Consider the following 21,636-nt stretch of genomic DNA (forward strand, 5'->3'; position numbering starts at 1 on the left):
ACTGTTTGTCCATCAGTGTTTGCTTTCTCAGTGACCCTTCCTTCTGCTCTTGGACTTGGGTAGTGGTCACTGTCAGTGGACAGCAGGACTTAAACACCACAGGACCACAGAGCTATTCAACAGTCCTGCCAAAGAAAATGACTTGACTTTCTGGCTGAGAACAAACTACCAGGGAGCTAAAATGAAAGCTAACATGTCAAAGATTTTCCCATTTATCTTTGTTTGGATTATCTTTCAGCAAAAAAGAGTTCAAGACCCACCCATAACGCTTGGGCTGTGTTATTATGCTATTTTCCACATTACACTAACAGCATGTGTCCCCACTACCAGCAACCACAAATAGTGATCTTGAAGATTGTAGGATTTGTACATTTTGGGTTTAATTCCTTTTCAATATGAAAATAATATTGAAGCAAGACTGTATTTCTACATGTGGTAGCTAGACTCTAAATGACACTTATTTATCTGATGAATTAATGTAAATACGGTGTATGCACCCATTAGATTGCTCATTTTAAAACTTGAGCATTTTTGCTTTTAGAAAGCCTCTCATCACTTTCAAAACTTTTATGGCAAATCATGGCATTTTTGCAATAAAAGGAAATTTAATAAAAGCACTAGGGGAAAGCAGATTATTGCAGTAATATATTAAACATGCAGTTTCCACTAATCCCTGTCATTCCTACTGCCAATTAAAATGAAAAGCAAATTGCCAATTTCAGATCATTCTTTTTCAGGCCAACAAAGCTGAATCATGACATGTTTTTTCCACTAAATAATCACAACCTGTAAAAACTGTATCTCCGGTGTCACCCTTAAAAACATTTCACCAACAACTGACAAGGTCTACAGTAACAGAGCAACAAAAAACCACCACAAAGCACCTGTGGGAGCTACAATAACATCTAGTTTGATTAGACTGTGCTGAAAAAGTGTTGAAAAAGATTTTAAAAAATGTTAAGGTCATATCTTCCAGTTTCATTAAAAGTTCACCTTGTAAATTTCAATTGGGTTTCAAATAGCTGATTTAGACTATGGCCACTGGTGATTAACAGGTATCACAGCATTTACAGGAGCTGGAAATGAAAATGATTTAAAAACATTCTCAGAGATAATTGCAAAATGCTGGTTGGGAGCATCAAGGTTTACTCAGCACTATACCACAGGGGGAATATTCAAATATAAAACCCATGCATACAAAAACTTAACAGGGGCATTCAGTGCCTTCAGTTGTTCACCTGTAATGTCTCTCCTTCTGTGATGTTGTCACTCTAGGAGCTTTTTCTTGGTTTTTATCGGCTTCCTTTATAGAGCTTCGTGTTCTGTGATTGTTCAGTTTGTGAAAAGTGCCATTGATGAGTGCTCTGAAAAGTTGAAGCTAAGATGATTTGAACCTGAAGTGCTTGGAGGCAACTGCACAAAAAAAGGGGGCCTAGGCTTACTGATCAGAAAGTGGCTGGCACTCAAAGACTGAGGCAGCGAAAGAACTCTAAAAGCTTCACGTCAGCTGAAAAGAGACAATGGCACTTTGAAAGAGATACCTAGTAGATATATGTCTGTAGGGTACAGCTAAGCTTGCTATCTGTGTGTGTGTGTGTGTGTGTGTGTGTGTGTGTGTGTGTGTGTGTGTACCAGGTACCTTCACCCCGAGGGTTTACCCTCTGACTATACCATTTCAATGATGCTACGCCTACTTCCGGAGACCCCGCAGGAGCCCTTTGCATTGTGGGAAATCCTCAACAGAGACAACAAGCCATTGGTGGGACTAATTCTGGACAGTGAGTTTGAATAACTTGTGTTTTTGCTGCTTTATCTTTTTTATTTTTATTCTTTTCACCTGCGTCATAACACATCATGGTTTGACAAGTACACACTCAGAACAGCACAGATTTGTGCTGCAGTTCCTGCTTCCCCAACTCTTGCAAATGAATCTAGAGAATGCATAATTCAGCAGATTTTAGAAGGGAGACTTGAGAGAACCATCTAATTACACCTTTGGCATAACCAGCCAGTTTTTTTTTAAAGCCCTGAAACAGATGGGATGAGGATAGTAATAATGGTGTCATAAGATTGACCGTGGTGCAGTTGCAGTTTGTGTCAGACTATGATAAGCAATGTCACAGGAACTCTGCACATTATGTGAACTCACCCCAGGCGTCAAACCTTTAGAGGTGCTTTGGACAGCACTGACTTGGAGGATACCCGGGGCAGACCCCTAACCTGCTGCGGAGATTATATTACCAGCTGTTCTTGATGATCTTGGGAACCCCAGGAGGAGCTGGAGGAACCTGACACAGCTTAAGCAGCAAGAAAAGGAGTGGAAAAAATTGGATCGTATTTTGGTTTTCAGTTTATGCAGTGTGTCTTACTGTACCTGAGAGTTCTAAAAACATCCACGTCAGAAGAATCCCTAACACTAAAAAATGTTTCATGGGCTAAAGCAAAAGGAAGGAAGCATAGATGTTGGCACACTCGTTAAATTGCTCCAGAGGTTTGAAATAAGCTCACAGTACTTTAAGCATTTGTGCAACCATTCTTACCCCAACAGTAACCATAAAATAACAAACATCTGCACCAAGTTTTTGGGAATCAACAGCAGAGATCAACTTCTCTATCTCAACTGATAATGTAATAGTCTCTGTGCTTAGTTTTCACTGACGTGTTTCAAACTCATAATTCCCATTGCCACTAATATTGTGTACATTATTAGAATAAAGGAGAGGAGGGGATTGTGTTCTTGCCCTCTGATGGTTGCATTCAGTGCTTGGTCAAAAAGTAAAAATAAAAATAAGACAGGGATTTCATGTCTGTATCACATATGAAACGCAATCTTTTACATTTTTCAGGTAGAAAGAACATCTGACAAAATTAGTATTTTTTCCACTAGTAAAATTAATTTTGTGCAGATAAACGGCAGAGCAGCACAGAAATCAGATTGTTTATCATTACTGTTGTCCAACACATGTGGCTCACTGTTGTTACAAACCAGCTCTTTACTGGAGACAGACAGAATAACTGTGTACAAGGTGATTTCTACTTGACGTGAACATCAACCTTTTATACTCTCTGTCCCTTTCCCCTGACAGACTCTGGAAAGACCTTGACGTTCTTCAACTATGACTACAAAGGAGACTTCCAGACTGTTACCTTTGAAGGAACGGAAATCAAAAAGATCTTCCACGGCAGCTTCCACAAGGTTAGTCTTTGATATATATGTGTTGGAAATTACTTGATTAGTTGACTTTGGAAGGTAAATGGTAAAACTGATTAGAGTTATAGTTTATAGCTAATGTACTTGCTTCCGTTTCATATCATTATAATATAGGTAGAGGTTTTAAAGTGTGCATGTCTCCAGTCTGAGCGACTAGGTTGTTTGCATCCTTTAGAAACAAGAACCACTTCAACACCAATCATGGTGAATGACTAGCCTTCTCATAGAGTGTTTCCCACCCCACCACCAGCACCGCAATGACTACATTTACAGCACATAACAGTTTGACACTGACAAGCCCTCATTTGCAGTTTTAGATTGTAGCTTTTCAGATGAATATTCAGATCTGTTGCACTGAAACTCTGCAGAGCAGAAGGGGACAGAGGGAGCAGGAAGCTTGCCAGCATACCACTGGGAAAGAGACAAAAAAACAAGGAGGATCTATTGTATTTTTGGTGTTTTTTTAAGTTGTGGAGCCTGTTGGGTGTTTTTCCAGTGACTCTTGGGCTGGAATTTTTCTCTTGACCTGTCAACACTGTTGTGGAGTGTGTGCGCAGGTGATGATATAGCCTTCCTCCCTCTTCTGTCCCTCTCTCCCACTCTCTGCTATCCTCTCTAGACCCCCTTTTTTTAAACTAGTAGGTTATGCAGAGTGGGAGTGAAACTGCACCCTTTAACGCCTCTGTGTGGTCTCTCATAATAAATTATAGTGGACACGTAGTGTTTTTGACATTTTATACCATAAATAATTCATTATAAAATCAATTATCAATTGATTACTTAAAGGTCATGGTAGCACTTTTGTCAAACTTTCATTCAGTGACACCACAAAAATGTAATATCTCCAATAAAGTATATTTGAGATTTAGACATATACCAGGTTTTCACTGCCGTAAAAATGAGAGCAACAAACACATGGTCAAAACATATTTATTAAAAAAGATGTCAAATGAAAATGTTTGTTTCTGCATCATTTTATGCATATCTATCTTCGATGGTAGTTTCAGTGATTCTGTTGTTGTTTGTATTCACCAGTGACCTCATACTGGGTCACCAGAGACGATATTAGTGTGTCCTTTCAACCAATTCTCTGACAAAGACATTTCATATTTCCCTCAATCAGCGGGATTTTGTTCAAATATTTTTTATGTAAATTATGTTAGATCAAATTAGTCTGACTGGATGGAAATGGCAAATTTTGATGACATTCCCTCAGTGAAAGACAATTTTCTGCTCACTTGAGACGAGAAAGTGTTCTGTGGGAAAAAAAAAAGAAATTATGGAATAAATAGTGATGCAAATGCCTCTACCGAGTAAATAATGACATTGGTTTGTACCCAAAAGGCCCAGTGAATGACTAACTCACATTGCAAAACACTTTGGCATGAAATCTCAACGACATTAGCGGACACAGAGTAATAATAACAACTTGCCGAATGATAATCAATTCCTTTGTCTTCACCAATGTGTACTTTGAAAAAGCTACACTGCTCAGGAGGAATATTCAGTTCGGCAGGGCTAATGGAAATGGACATTTGCATATATTGTTTTGTTAGATTTTAAAAGAGTGGCTTGACAAATGGATGGAAACATAACTTAAAAACTAATGGAGTCCAAACAAAGTCTTTACAGACTTTTTGTGTGTGTGTGTAGAACTCTCTGTGGATTTCTGCTGAAAACCAGCCAACACCAACCCACCAGCTCTCTGTCTTCATCTCAGTTCTCTAAATGTCATGGAGTAGCTGTCCATCATTGTCAGTGCTTTTTGTCTTCTCCATTGTTACTAGTGTGGTTGTTACTGTTTTCACCTTTTGAGTCTGTGTGTGATCAAAGTGAAATGTGGTCCCAGAGACACCTGCTGCTCCTACTACAGCAGGAACTGCCACATAGGTGGTTTTGAGCTGTTTTGCAGGTGTTTATTTGTCAGTCTGTGGACAGATTTTGTCAGTTCGATATCGTATCACAACTGTGCAACATATACTCACAAAACTGTACAGGTATGCAGTTGAGCTCAACATGAAGGCCGGGTTTGAAGATGGGTATGATCTGACCCATGAATACTGAGTACTCATGGTCTCTAGTTTTCTGTATGTCTGTTGGAGAACATGACAGTGTTGAGAGAGGGAACAGATGCAGAAGACTGCCTGGCCAGAGGAAGTGTTCGTCTGCATTTAGACAGGATGACAAGTGAATAAGAGGAGTGTCTGTGTGGGTGTGCATGTCTGTGCGTCCGTTATAAAGGGATTACCATATGAAGACACCTTGTGTGAAAGCAGGGATACCCAGCAGGATCTGTCACTGCTCAGTGAAGCACACACACACACACACAAACACAAAAAACAGAGGAGGAGGAGGAGGAGGGAAGAACAGCAAAGGAAGAAAAGGATATGACAGAGAGTTTCAGACACAAAGAGAAATATAGCAGAAAAATACAGAGACAAACAGAAAGACATGTAGACATAGAGAGGAGAAGTCAAAGTACCCTTCAGTATAACTCACCGATTGCTTAGGGCCATATTAAACTCCAGAACTGTATGAGTACTTTTTTTGTACCTCCCAAATGATTAAATGCCTCACATTAAAAATGTTCGCGAGCACTTAAAGCTGTCCTTGCATGCTGTAAAAATTTACACTCTGGAAATTTGCTCCAGTGCTTTTTCAGCTTTTGCTTTAGAGTAATCCACAATATTTCACAGTGAAATTCAAAATCTACTGTTGGTTAATTCATCCATAAAATGATTATTATAAAGCTGTTTCCATAAACGTTGGCAGCTTTTTGGAAAGATGAACAAATAATGACGGAGAAAAAAACAAAAGCAGCAACTAGAAATAAATGTGTCTGCTGGAAGGACAGATTTGGGATGACTGGAGCTGAGATGGTGTGATATGTGGCTGATAAAGTAATTTGCTGCTTGGATTTGTTGTCCTGATGATAAACAACTTGATGATTAATCCAGACAGAGGCAAAAATCTCAACACAGTCAAGTGAAAATAGATTGGGGAATTTAGTTGTGCCTTAATATCTAGTAGTTTGGAATATTTAAAGCTCTTAAGGGTTTGTATAAAGCAAGTTCTTTTAAACTGTAGGCCCACATCTTTATCTGGATTAGGATCCCAGATAGAAAATAGGTTTTGTTTTCAAGGAGAGCATGAAAAAATATGGAAGTACTAGGTGTAAATGGAGAGAACACAGTCAAGCTGAACATTATGGTGTATTAAGACATCGGTTACATTTTAAAACCAGGTGAAACTGCATCAAAAACTCGTCTGCTTTTCTTTTTCAACACATTGTGAATGTCTTAAAAAGAAATTCTTTTATCAGAAACTTCAAAAGTCAAGTCATTACCTTTGAGTTCTCTGTCAACGCTGCAGATGTTTCTTTTTTCCTCAGAAGACATTTGTTTATAATTCACTGAAATTGTTTCCACAAATATCGAGAACAGAGATGTCGATCTAACATTCTGTCGAGACCACCGCTTAAAAAAATCCATGTGACCGTTGCCAAGTTAGTCATTAAACACCAGCCACCGGTCTCCAGCTGTAATAAAACTTTTGTTTATTAATCTCCTTTTTTTCCCCCACATATAACAATACATCTGTGCCTGAGGTGTGGTCATCTCTGGATTTAAAATGACACCAGAGACTGAACTGTAGGAGCTTTACTGTAGAGTTAAATGAGCAGTTTGTGTGGATTATCACTGAAGTGTCGTCATGGTGAAAGCAGCTTTTTAATGTCAGTTGTTCAAACACCACAAATACAGGATTAGGGAAAAAACATAATGTACACACAAAGGCAAAGCGAAAGTGCATATGCATACATGCATGCTGTATACGCATGCATGTAAATACTCAAATGTACAGTATGTGTGCATACAGAAAAAAATCTTACAAGTTCTGCAAGCAGCTGTTCAAAATCACACTGCATGCACACATGCTTACACACATTCAAGCATGCATAAGCGAGCCTGCACATGCACAAATTTAAGTGCAGGTCAGAGACAGCTGAGTCAGCAGAAAGGCTGATAGCCTCATCTACTTCACCACATTATCTCACACAGCATGTTTAAAAACTGCCATAACAATTTAGGCATTTGTGTGTTTGTCCGCGAGCCAATTTTCCAGTTCCATTACAGTATCACTGCTTCATTTTGCATTTCAAAGTCACCAAGAGGTGAGAAATTTAGCTCGGTCCTCCCTTATTTTCATCTTCCCTCACTCCTTTTCTCTCCTCTTCTTCAATACTTTGTTGTTGAGATGGGGGTCCTTAATAAATTCTGATATTTGCTTTGATTTTAAAAACTCGAGCAATAATTATACCAAAGGCATAAAACTCTTATTTTAAAAAGTCTGAACTTTTGTGATTTTTTTTTTCTTTTTTTCATTTTGCTTTCTTTTGACATTTCTAGTATTTGGACTTAGCGTTAAGCTGATAGCTCACTGTTTTTTGCTGTAAAAGTCACAAGTGCAGCATGACAAAATAAATGTCGCACTGTCAGTGGTTTATGAAATAAAAAGTAATTTGTCTTGTATGAAAGAGGATAAGACAAAAGAATTCTCATGGAGGAGGAAAAATAAAACCATCTGACAGAGAAATGCAAACAAATGCTTTATATTACAGAGAGATTGTGCTGTTTTGAAAGACAGCAGTAGCATTAGGAAATACTGGACTGTGAAAGTCTGTTTATCTGTGTATGTGCGCGAGGGAAATAGAGGGAGAGAGAGGCTAATTCATCTTGTGCTGGCAGTAGTATTAGCTGTGGATAGGTCCTGTAGACTGCAACCAGCCATTTGACCTACCAACATAAGCACAGAGAGAAAAATATCATGCTGCTTATATTTCTTGTATTTCATCATCAGTTCTTGTGGTCAGTGCTTTTGTTTTTGTTTGTTTTTTCTTTGTCGTTGTGCTAAATCTGATCCCAACTCTCAGTTTTGAGACTTGTCTCCTGTCAGACTCTGGGTTACTCTACACAATTTAACCTTTGATCTGCACTGGATACTCCCCTCAATATAGGATCAATACAGTAAAGAGAGTAAAGAGAGTATTTTACTGTACAACCCCAAATGTTAGCAAATGTTAGAATTCCTTGAAAATAAACAGCATCTTTTGGACCCCTGCTCCTGCCAGGATTTTGTATAGCTGAAGTATAAGAACAGAGTAATGGTTTAAATTGTCAATTTTCAAGAATAAACTTCCTCCAGACTAAAAATATGTCTGAGTCACTGCTGGAGTAAATGGAGGAACCAGCCAGCCTGAAGGAGAAAGAATGGCATCCATAACATTCACACACACACACACACACACACACACACACACACACACACACACACACACACACACACACACACACACACACACACACACACACACACACACACACACACACAAAGAAACATATACATTAATGTACCTAAGACATTTAATTGCCCTATATTGATTCCCTAAACACTAATGCTAACCTTAACTGAAACCATTAAATGCCACAAAATACCAGCAAAATGTCTGCACCTTAGAGGTTTTCATCATCTTTTATATCACAAAAACATAACACAACCTAGATAACACAACACATGCACACAAACGCGCACACGCATCATGCCCAGGGAAGTGTGCAGAATGGAGGACGTGAACAGAAAGTCATTACGAAGCAGTCGTCCAGACGTCAGCAGAGGAATGGGCGCTGACACTCGAATATGAACTTTGTCTAACTCCACATTAACTGCACCTTGTTACTTTGTGTTTGTGTGTGTTGAGGTGTATGTGCTGCACACGTGTGTCTGTGCTCCTATGAGTTACAGTGTGCGTATGTGTGTGTGTATTTTTACTGAGTGCATGAAACAGCAGAAGTGTGATAGAAAACTTTCCATAATGATGAAACATGCAGGTGCTGATGGTCTAGTTTATAACAGTCCCTCACCAGGATGCAGCCCTCTCTGCTCATTAAACATGTGACTAGTTGAATTTCACGGTTCATGGCACTGGCAGTGGTTTCCTCTAAGGAGGCGGTTTGAGCTCACAGGCACTCTGACTGGACAGGTTAATTTGTGAGCTTAGATGCTTTTAGCATGTGTTTATTTTTTTTTTCAAATCCGCATACACAAGAAACTCATTGTCTCTGCGATTAGTCGGTAAATAGGTGGCCAGTTGCTGCTGGTGCACATACACACAAGAGACAGGCTTAGGCCCCCTCAGGTGATCCAATCACAAGTGGCAAGCCCTTAGTACCTCAGTTCACACCTGACGTCTCCACGTGAGTCTCTAATGACCAGCTGTGATCGGATCTCACACCCACTCTCTATATGCAACTAAACATGTACAGCATTTCAGACCAATGCTTTGTTGTTTTTAACTGGTGGGAGGCAGCAGTGCACTTCCTGTGCCCAGTCTGCCGGACATTAAAAGAAGAAGGGGAAATCAAAACAGTGTAGACAGGATATATTCCTTGGCCAAATATGGTCTGTGTTATCAGATCTCAAATGTGTCCTCAATGCGTTTTGGGTGCATTCACTCCTATATTTGGAGTTGTCCACTTGTGATTGGATCACCTGAGATGCATGTTAATCCAAGGTGTGAACAGGGCCTTAAGTTTACTATTCTGGCTGATCAGAGATGCAGGATCTCTGAAAATGCTCCTTTTAACTGTATTTTATTGACTCCATCTTGTCAGTTGTTTGTGTTTATCTATTTAAGGCAGCGATGGTAATTATATAGACTAATCAATGTTGACTATTGAGATAAACTACTTGACAAAATAAAGTGGACAACCTGTTTGTATCCCACTGAAATTTTATAATAATCTCAAGATTTCTGGGAGAGAACACAGGTGATAGATTTCTCAGTGTTTTGGAAAATACTTCAAACTATTTCTAATGCACCCTATTCTCTGTCTCCCATACAGCTCCATGTAACCATCAGTAAGACGTCTGTGAAGGTGGTGTTGGATTGCTCCGTGGTTGGGGAGAAATCCGTCAGTGCAGCTGGTAACATCACTACCGACGGAGTGGAGATCCTCGGAAGGATGTTTCAGCACAGAGGCGCACAGGAGAGCTCTGCTCCAGTCAGTATGAATTCTTGTCTTGTCTGTATTATTGTGTAGTACAATTCATGCCTGTATGCTTAGGGTTCCCTGTGGTCATGAAAATTTGACCAGCGTCCTCCAGAAGTATAGAGTGATTATCAGAACAGCAGAATGCGGGAGGGTCTGCAAAATCAAGAAGTTGACCAAATTTTCAAGTTAGAATTTATTTAGAATTTATTTCCCAACCTGTTACACAGATTTGTGAAAAACATTTGTTTTTCATATTTTCTACCACAGCAGGTCTGGCTGCCTGATATACACCACAGTTAAAGACAGATTAAATGAAACTCTGCTTTAATCAAGTGATAATCACCTAGCTGTTACAATTGTCCCTTGTTCATTGATTGCAATTGTCTTTCTGCAAAGGTGTGTGTGAATCATTATGGTCTTTAAAATGCCAAAATATCTAAAACCATTTCTTTTACTCAGTTGGAGTTCATTTTATTTATTGCAAGTGGAAATGTACAAAGTGCTTTACATGTGCTTTGTTAGCTGTGCTCTACCCATAAAGGAGAACAGTCTCTTGAAAAAAAAATGTATACCTCTGACGTGCTCCAAAGAAAATTCTCCTCTAGAAAATGCTGCATGAAGAGGTTGTTCAAAAGGAAAATAAGGAAAATGTGACATTTTCTCCACTTACCGACAGATTGTCCGTTACTGGCCGGTGAAGTGAATGGTTATTGATTGGAAGAGATGAGATCTTTGTAGAAAGTAATGTGGCATCTAACCATTATACAAATCACAGTAAACTATTTTACTGTCTGTACTTCAGATCAGCTAGAAGTGATGTGTGTAAGTTAAAACTTTTTCTCTGTTGTTGTTGGTTTAGGCTCTACAATAAGCAACATTTCATAATTTGGGAGTGTCTTTCTCATTCATAGTGACAGTGAAGCTGTGTATTGTCAGATGATGAGTACCTCAGCCTGTATAGATTAAACCATATTATGACAATCAGGACATTTGTTCCTCAAGGTTTCAATCAGCCAGCCCAGCATTTCTATGAATCTGGGTCAAAACCACAAACTGTTCACAGGAAGTCTCTATCTGTTGGGTCTCCATGTTAGTTCCAGTTTGACTGAAAGTGCTCTGCTCATTTAAGTCAAAGATCCCATGTGGTGCTGTAATAAAAGACCTATAATTACAAGGATAAGACTGTTTCACATGGACTGCAAGGCAGGCCTTTACTCTTCAGGAATTAAGAACATTTCCATTTAGTGTCATGCATTTCCCAATAAATTGAACAATTTGTGATATTTAAAATTTGACATTTGAAATAGATGTGGGGACAAAGCACACTGAGCACCTTTAACTGATCCTGGGATCTCTAAATCAAGTTTGCTTTACTAAAGAATGATCCAGTTACTGTACTTCAGGATTTCAGGGGCACTATCTGTACTCAAGATAATCCATAGAACACTATGTAAACCTCAAGTACAAATTAAACATGACCAGACCAGGTACAACATTTCCATGCAGCAGATTCCCCAATTCACATGAAGCAATACAGATCATGACTGTGTAAATGAAACAGTAGCAGAGAGAAAAACAAACACTTGTCGGACAGTTTTCCACTAGCCGACAGAATCTCATCCAAGTCTGTAATCACGTGTTCGTGTCTGTCTGTATTTAAAATTCCTTGATAAAACAGTTTCACAGTCATTTAGTTTAAGAGGGAGTTTTCCATAGTTTAAGTCATGTCTGTGATATGTCCGTGTATTAAGTTTGATATAGATCTTTGTTGAAGGTAAAGGGGGATGTCTGGTGTCTGGATGGTTAGAAGTGCAGATCCTAGACACCACCCTTCTAATAAAATAAACAGTACATGTCAGCAGGCACCTTCTTCCCTCTTGATTCTAAACTTTAGAAATGAATCAGACACGAGCCCATGACCTAATTTAAAGCCTGGTCTATAGTTTAAGACTAGAGGAGCCTCCAGAACATCAGAACATTCATTTTATTTGTTAAAGCGATCGCCCAGACTGCATCTATGTATTTTCTTCGTCTTGTTTCTTATCAACCACAAAAACACATCATTACAAAATACTGTGGTTAAGATTCCATTTCTGATGTTGCCTCTCTTTCACTTATGCATTTTGAAATCATTTGCTAACTGATAATATTGTAATTTCAGAAATCAGTGGAAGTGCAAGTGTACTCATGCGTGTGTGTGCGCGCTCGTTTGTGTGTGTGTGTGTGTGTGTGTGTGTGTCTGTGTGTGTTTACAGTTCCAGCTCCAGATGTTTGACATCATCTGCAGTACATCTTGGGCCAGCAGAGATAAGTGTTGTGAGCTGCCAGCATTGGTAAGAAACTAACACATGCATATACTCTCTCTCTATCTCTCTCTCTTGCGCTCACACACACACACACACACACACACACACACACACACACACACACACACACTTACACACACACGCTCACACTCACTTTAATACATAATTTTCTACCTCTCCTCTCTGAGTGCTCAGTGGTTTAACACTGAGTTTTACAGCCTTAGATAATTACAGTGATAAGTTTGTGTGTTTTTTTTCTTTGTGGTAATTTTTAGACTGTAATTAGAGGTAGTGATGTATTGGATTAAATTACCGTATATACTGGAAGTTGTTTCTAATGTTTCAAATTTTTTGTTCACCTCACATACATGAGGGGCCCAGTAAGATAGAAACACCCCCAGTATAATACAAACCAGTGAACTCATGCATAATTCTAACTAAATGAAGTATAAGCAGTTGCAGTGTAGGAGAAGTTGTAAACAATGCTGCTCATGTCTGGCCTGACTAGAGACCAAGTCAACTGCACACTCAATCTGTGAATTTTGTGTGTGTGTGTGTGTGTGTGTGTGTGTGTGTGTGTGTGTGTGTGTGTGTGTGTGTGTGTGTGTGTGTGTGTGTGTGTGTGTGTGTGTGTGTGTGTGTGTCTTCAGAGAGTTGAGGAGCAGTGCCCTCCCATGCCTCATGCCTGTACCTGCTCCCAGGATAGCAAAGGACCCCCAGGACCTTCTGGACCCCCTGTAAGAGAGCACTGTGTCTTCACTGAGTTATTTATTATTTCAATTAATTACTCAATTAATGAATCATTCAGACTCTTTTGCTCGGTCTAGTATGACGTCTCTTCAAGTCCTTGTCCCTGACTTTCCAGAGGCCTATGTGAAAATTTTTATGTCTTTCTTCTTGACTTTGCATCCCCCCCAACCCCCCAGCCCGTTTCTATACTGTCATTTATTTACACCTCAGTGCATTTGTTGACAGGCTTTTTCATTTGCATTTTCACTTCTCCTGTTATGTCAGTTATTCACTCATTCACTCTGACTGTCTGGAAAAAGTTTGTATCTATTCCAGAAAAAAGTGTTCAGACTCTCAGTAATGGAGACTGCTAGTAAATTTCAAAGTCAAACAGCTTCTCCGGTGGCTGTGAAAAAAGGTTAATTTCCTGCTGTGAAACTTACTATTCAATGTTCAGAAAGACAGTTCAATTCTTTTCAATTCAAAGTACTTTGTTGTCCCTTGAGGGCAGTCGGAGGCCTCACTGGTTTGCAAAAAAAAAAAAAATATTGACAGACACAAGACTTAATGGCAGTGGTCAAACCATTCCTGACCACCACTGTCAAATGAGTACAATGCGAGTGCATTTATCAGTTGATGCACATCTATAAATCATCTATACACTGATCAGTTAACATAAGTTTCTCTTAAAGCTGTTATTTTTTTGGAATCCCACCTGTTAATGAAACAGGTTTCAAATCTCTAGGTGTTTTGATCAGGGTGACAATGTGTTAGAGAAAGACGGATGAGCTTGTAGAGAAGCAGAATTCCTGTCACGCAGTAGCAGGTAAAACCTGATAGAGGCTGAGAGATGAGAGCAAGTAAATGAGCTCATTTACAGCCTGAGACTTTTTGTCTACATCCTCTCTTCTGTTTCTCTTTGTTTTTCTCCCCACTTGGTCTTTTCTTTCTTTTCTTTTCTCTTTCTTTTCTCTCTCCCATCTCCATATCGCTTTCTTTTTCTCCTACTTTCTCTCCTTTCTTAAATTCTCTCTCTTTGTCTCCATCCTTTGGGGCTGAGGGCAGGGGAGGGGTGAGGATCAGCACCAGTATGGTTTGAGAAAGTAATTATATGGCAATTCAATTCATCACAGCCGATTACAGTCCCCACAGGTTTCATCCCTGTCCGATGATCCAGATCCCCTCACTCATCTGCAGGGTTATATCCACAGGCCACAGCCCTCCCTTCTGCTTTTCTACATCTCTTTGTTTATGTCTCTTGGTTTCAACGTTTCATTCTCATGGCCTCAGCATATACTGCAGGCAAATGGCTAAGCCATGGAAAATATTCTACCAAAATTTAAGTTATTTTTAATGCAGGTTAAGTTGGAGGTTGATTCAACAATTGTGTGGTAATTGAGCATACGTTGAAGACACTGTAATGAAATTTGAACTCATTCTCTTATCTTTACTTTTATTATCAGAAAAAAAGAGACTGGTGAACTTTTTACACATATATTTTTTTTACACAATTTCGTTGTTTTTTGTGTTTTTCTAATGTTTACTGCATTCACTTCTGTCGCCTCCATCTCTTTTCTCCTTTTCTCACTTTCACTCTGTTGCTCTCTCTCCAAAGTAGAGATCTATAGCAGCATCGCTGTATCGCTTTTCATTGTCCTTCCCCTCCTCTTTTTCTCTGTATTTTTTATCCTTTTGCCTCCACTTTATCCCAATGCCTGAGGCTCTTCTCTCTCTCACTCATTTTATGCCTCTCTGTGCCTCCGTCTGTCTCTCTGTCTGTGTCTGCATCTCTCTCCGGCATTGAATAGGCTTCTTAAATCCCATTTTAACTGCAGCATATGGGCGTAGATGAATGGTTTAATGACAAAATCATAGCCACTTTTGTGCTAAAACTGCATGCTACAGTCAGTGGGGTTTTGAGGAAGGATGAAAAGGCAGTGCCATTCCCCTTGTTAAAACAATATAATGGTTGTTAACACAAAAAGTGAATTGTATCCCCCCGTGGAAGAAAAGCTTCCTACAGACAGGAAAACTTTCAAAATCCTAACAGACTGTGAAAGCAGAAGAGTTTCACTGTAAACAATGGATGTGTGCAGAATTTGTTGTTGTGCTGCTGAGACTTCGCTCTCTGCGATAAGGCAAGGAGTGTGAATAAAGCTAAATAAATACTTGGATCTGGGGGGATGTCTGATGCAGCGTCTAAACACACAGAATGCTGCCATGAAAAAACAACTGGAGGGCAAAGTGAGATGGAGGGTGAATCATTATCGTAAAGGATTAAAAAACTATAGTATTTGCCATCTGATCGTAAAATTAAAGATGAAATTGCTATAAAACATTATTATTTTACAAAGTTTTCATATCGAATAGAATATGTACTTTTCTCTACAGTATATGAACATAGACACGACTCTATTTTGATCTCCACCATGTAGACTGGTGGAAGTAATCATTCAAAACAATGTTGTGCTTTTCTTCCTAAGAGTAATTTCCATGTTTGTTTTCACTCTCAGATGTATATGTTTTCCTGCCTTGCACAGCAGCAGGCCTCTTCAGTTTTCTAAATCTTTGAGTCATGTTTGAGATAATATTGATTGCCCCGACTGAATTGCAATCTGTGCCGTCTGATTTGGCACAGACTCAGCTCGATACCGAACATCAGTCGGCAATCAATCTGACATTAAGGAAAACAAGACATGCTCGGCCCACTATCCCTTTTTGTGAAAAATTGAATTGTGCCCATGCTGTTTGAGATCCAGGCATTGTTTAAAAAATGTAAATTTGCCTTTGGCATCAAATTGCTCAGTTAAATGATAATAACTGTGTAATTTTTTTCCATTGCCATTAAAAGCCCATGAAAAATCCAAACACAGTTATTTGTACTGCTGGTGTTGGAGGCTAATTTCAGTTTTTCCGCAGGTTTTGCCCTGCCTCCAACAAGTCATGGGCACACATTGTTTGCAAAAATCTATTAAAAAAGTACTCACAAAGACAAATTGCTAAATTGAAAACATAATCAATCATTTTGAAAGACATGTTTTTTTTCTAACATGAAATTACAAAGGCATGATTGTTGCATTTTATTCAAAAGAATAGTTTTTCCATTCCTTTGCTGAAATTTAATTGTGTCTTTGCTGCCAAAAGGAGATTTTAAAGGACACTTTCTGCTTTTTAAAAGCCTACCCTTTTCAATTCTCACATACCTTATGCAGTTGAAAGAGTAAATGGTTGCTGTAATTCTTCTTCCTCTTTCCTTTCTTAGCACCACTACACTGTTGATGGGTGTTGATAGGGGACAAAAGTAGTCATAGTCTGCTGTCTGTTCAAAAATGCATTTCAATTCAGACAAAGGCTTCAGCATTCAGAATAGTGACTTTGTGACCCAGCAACAGTCCTTGGTCCATCTACCAGACATCACAAGGAAACTGTCCAGGGAAATAAGAAGAGTGAATTTTGCACAAAAGAGACTGTAACCTTCGAAAATACCCACTTGATTTTTCAAACTCAGGCTGCTGAAGCTTTACACCGATCAGCCATGACATTGAAACCACTGACAGCAGAAGTGAATAACATTGATTATCTTGTTACAATGGTACCTTTTAAGGGGTGGAGTATATTAGGTAGCAGGTGAGCAGTCAGTTCTTTAAGTTGATGTGTTGGAGGCAGGAAAAAATGGGTAATCATAAGGATTTGATTTCTTGTGATGCACAGGGGACTTGGTAAGAGCATCTCCACAACAACAGGTCTTATGAGATGTTTGTGGTATGCAGTGGTCAGTACCTACCAAAAGTGATCCAAAGAAGGACAACCAGTGATCGATGACAGGGTCATGCACGACCATGGGTCTTTCATACACAAAGAACCTATTCTTTAAAATATTAGGCAGGTGGTTTTAATGTTGTGGCTGATCAGAGTTTTTTGGGGGTTTTCTTTGATTGCTCATTTTTGCACAGAGCAAGGACTGTGGATTTTGTCCTTTAAGCTTTTGCAGCGGAATGGATCACTTCATGGCCAGTATAACCAGGGGGAGTCATTATAGTGACCAATAACTCTTTCAATGTACATCAAGGCAGGCTTAAAAAATGAGAACCTATTCTTTAACAGTGAGGGTGTTGGCATAAGTGGGACCAGACCTCACAAACATCCATATTTAGCTGCTCGATAAGTTCATGTTAATAATTAATAGAGAAGATACACATTTCTTCCATTAGGACTGACCTATTGCTTTTACTACATCTGTGTGTCTTTTCTCACATTCCTCTCCCTTCATGCAACCATCCCTCCTGTCCCCTCTGGCTAAATACTGTAGGAACTACCTAGCCCCTATCTCGTTCCCAGGAGAGGACTATTTAAGCAAACACAGGAAGAGGATGTATCCCAAATGGGCCAATGATTAGCAGATGTGTGTAGTTTGTCCCTGGATAAACCTTGGGGCTAGCGAGGTCAGCCCAGAGTTTACGGCTCCAGACTCCTGCTGTTACTTACAGATGCAGAGTCATAAAGTGCAGAGCTCAGAGGGGCAGTTTACAGCACAGATCACTGTTGGCCTCTGTCCATCATAGTCATAACCCATTCATATCAAAGACATGTACAGTTCCAGTTTTATTATATATATATATTTTTTTTTTTTTTAAAATGAACCCCAATCTCCATGTTTGAAAGGGAGTCTGAGGGATACATATTTTACAGAGACCTGTTTCTTTGCCATTATTCTCTTTTTAGAATCACAATTTGCAAACAGCGATTATGTGCTGTTTTTACAATGTGTTTTTGGTGTTTCCTGTGTTTTTGGTGTTTCCTGTGTTTCAGGGCGGTCCAGGCATAAGGGGAGCCAGAGGAGACAGAGGAGAGCCAGGAGTGACGGTTAGTAAAATGCACTTAAATTCTTAGACACACCCCCTCTGTCAAACTGACTGGACATTGGAGATCCTCATGATTTCACACGTCAAACTTCAGTCAGATTGAACTCTTTGTGAAACAAGTGAGGCAGGGTCACTTTGCAACTCTAAGTGAATACATCTCCCTGTTCATCAATGAAAATAATGGGGAATCCACAAGACCAAGCAGGGCTCTCATTTAAAGTACATTTTACTCATAATTTTAACTTGCTGGTCGACATCATTACCTCCAGGGACAGAAACAAAACCCATCTTCTGTTCAACCCCGTGATTAGATGATAAAGGGATGGACTTTAGGGGTGTGAAATAATGTCCTCAACTCACAAACAAAGAGCCTTTTCAGCAGCTGCCCACTCCATCCTCCAGGCAGGGTGTGAAGCACCCTTGGGCTACAAGAAGTGATCATTTTAGAAAAATCCTGTATCAGTTTTCCAGGCTAACTCGCCTTCCTTTTGGCCTCAGACTTAAGGCAGGCTCTGATCACCACTGTTACTATCTTGTGTTCAACAGACACTGTTCCAACAAATCTTGTCTTAGTCTATTAGTGAAAGATTTACTGTTTTGAGTTTGCATCTGCTGTAGTTTTGCTATGGCAATCTGTTCCAAACTGTCAACAAGCCATCCAGCTGTGGCTTTCACTACAGGCCCCGATGCTGTTGGAAATTGCTCAATACCAATACCCAGTTCCCATGATTGTAATTTAATATTAGATTTTAAAAAAATATATGTTTTGCAGCTTTTCTTCTTTGAAAAAAGCAGCAGGGGTCCTGCCGCTTCTGCTTAGATGCACAAGGCAGCCAATCAAGAAAATAAGGTTGTTTATCTCAACCATATGTCCTTCTTATGTCCTCTGTTGAGCGACAGCGTATCGAGTGCAGTGTGCGAAGTGGTCAACCCAGATCTTAAAAGTTTTTGCTTGAAATTCCCAAAAATGAAACAAAGACAGGATCAAACTCATGCAAAGCTTTCTCAAAACACATACCATGTGTGTTATGTTTGATGGGTGTAATTGTGTTAGTTTTGAAGTGGTTTCCTGCTGGCACACACATACTGTGCAATACACATGCACATATCAATACATGTCTGCCAGATATATTAATACATATCCTCTGAAGCTGTGCAGCTTCACCCAACTTTATTTGAATAGTGAGTTTATTCTATTGTATGACAGCAGCTCTTCCATGAATTTGTCCTTATTCATTCTCACTAATCAGTTTGGATACACTACTTGTCACAAGCCCTAATAAATGGGGAAATAAACTGTGCAGTTATTAAAATAAATCTATGAGTAATTTAAATTTCATCATCTGTCAATTGATTCATCTCTTCAGGTAGTGTGGCAGCATATTTTTGTGAAAATGTTTTTCCCCACACACACTTCACGTGTATCTGATCCATGGTTTCTTTTTGATTGTTTGCATGGATAAGAAAGACATGAAGCCAGTAACTGAATGGTTGAGGAGTAGAACAATAAATACAGCCGGAGTGAGGATTACATTGGCTGCCACTGCTGCTGAGCCAACAAGCTACAAATGCTGCGAATCAGTGGCGGTTTACAGGAATTCTCTTCTTTTCTGAGTCCCACTGCAGGAACCCTGTCTGCAGCTCACACACATGAATCAAATGAGCTGCCACACCAGCACAACCTGATTATAGATGGATGGACAAGTGTCTACATCTGTTTCCTGTAGTAGATCTCATTATAGAAGCAGCCAGTGGTAGTAAAAACCTCCCCAAGCATGAAGCAATGGTGCTGACCAGAGTTTGTAGTTTTAACTTGATGGACGTTGTATGTGTTGAGTGCGTCAACCTTTGAGGAAATAGGCACACATCCAGTGGCTATAAGCGTAACATTGTCAAATAATAAATAGTGAAGCATTCTTTGGATTGTTGCTCTGATGAGACCAAAAACCATGAAGCTCAGAATAGGAATTATCACACACATCTAATGTACATATTTAGATGACATACTTTCCTGAAAGTAAATCTAACATGTCATTTTAAGTGCTACTTTGCTGTTACTGAAGAGCAGAAGGATTAAGAGTTTAAATTCATTTCACAATATAAATGTGGTATAAATGGGGCCAATGAGGCCTCCAGCAGGTCAGAACATCAACATTTAGAAGTGGAATCCTCACTAAATGACCTATTGTGCTGACAGCATCTTCTCAGATGACACTCTGTTTAGTAACTGCTCTGGTATTTTTTTCACTTGGAGAGGAGTTCAGTTTATTAAAATATCCATTTTTTCTGAGCACTTTGAGGATTTCCTGTGCATGTTGCTTAAACGTTGAGGCCAAGAATGAATGTTGAAACATTAAATCCATTGTGGTATTTTCACAGGGACCTCAAGGGCCAGTGGGAGAGATTGGCCCTCCTGGACCACCAGGACCACCCGGTCCTCAGGGACCCAGTGGGCTCTCCATTCAGGGACCCCCGGTAAGACTTTTCTCTGGTGTGTATTTTCTTGTGTGCATGTTGAAAGGTAGGGTAATGTTGAATTTATATGCGTGCAACATCACATCTTGGAAATTTCCACAAATTATTGGATCATTTCAACATTAAAATAAGCACAATTTACAGATAATAACTCTTCTCTCAGAAAAAAAACAACTATGGCCCTGATGTTTATGGTGTTTCAAAAGAAAAACATTTTTAGAAATGAAACTGGTATAAAAAAATTGGTACAAGAAACATATCTGGGATCAAGACAAATATAAAAAATGGAACCAAAAGTTCTGTTATTCCCAAGCATCACTGCTACATAAGATTATGATGGAAACAGACTCACAAAATGTGTGTTGTGTGCCATACCAGTCCCACCTGTCTGCAGTAAGGTCACAGAATGTGTGCAATTAGAAATGGACTTGAGCACTGAGCTCTCAACCACCTGCCAATATAAACTGACAAATGTTGACATATGCCTCAAATAGACTTCCACACACTTGTAGGGTCTTGTCCAAAGCACGCTGAAGCTGTTCTGGGGGACTCGTGGTGGCCCAGCATCTTATTAAGATAACTGATGTTGGTTTTTCCGGTCCGTTGGTAGCTATCGGTGTGACCGCCGGTCCAGCTGAGATGGAATGACTCTGTTTGTTTTACAGGGTGCTGCTGGAGAGAAGGGAGACAGAGGAGAGATTGGTCCAGCCGGACAAATGGTAAGACAATATTTCCAGAAAAATGGACATAATAGTAAGACAAAGAGGTGAAGTGTGTGTTGGGGTGTGTTGATATGAGTCCCAGCATCACAAAGTAGAACCCAGAGGGGCAACTATGTTCCAGCCTGCCTCTCCCTCTCCCTCCTTTTTGTCTCAAATAAAGTAGTATTGGATTATAACAAACCCAACTGTGCGTGTGTGTGTGTGTGTGAGTGTGAGTGTGTATGGATGTGACTACGTTTATAAATTATTCTCTAATGTGTGTATGTGTGGAGAATACAAATG

At 39.5% G+C, this 21,636-nt stretch overlaps 1 protein-coding gene across 1 annotated transcript in view; it reads left to right on the top strand.

The window, feature by feature from the left end:
- col14a1a (collagen, type XIV, alpha 1a) overlaps positions 1-21,636 on the top strand; it is a 123,352-nt gene that overhangs the window by 75,928 nt on the left and 25,788 nt on the right. The window contains exons 32-39 of the mRNA XM_041045335.1: positions 1,636-1,778; positions 3,087-3,196; positions 10,111-10,269; positions 12,516-12,593; positions 13,217-13,303; positions 18,105-18,158; positions 20,537-20,632; positions 21,298-21,351. Of these exons, the coding sequence (XP_040901269.1) occupies positions 1,636-1,778; positions 3,087-3,196; positions 10,111-10,269; positions 12,516-12,593; positions 13,217-13,303; positions 18,105-18,158; positions 20,537-20,632; positions 21,298-21,351 (781 nt within the window). The remainder of the gene's footprint in view (positions 1-1,635; positions 1,779-3,086; positions 3,197-10,110; positions 10,270-12,515; positions 12,594-13,216; positions 13,304-18,104; positions 18,159-20,536; positions 20,633-21,297; positions 21,352-21,636) is intronic.

This window comes from Toxotes jaculatrix, chromosome 8, assembly GCF_017976425.1.
Source record: "Toxotes jaculatrix isolate fToxJac2 chromosome 8, fToxJac2.pri, whole genome shotgun sequence".
Classification (NCBI taxonomy): Eukaryota; Metazoa; Chordata; class Actinopteri; family Toxotidae; genus Toxotes; species Toxotes jaculatrix.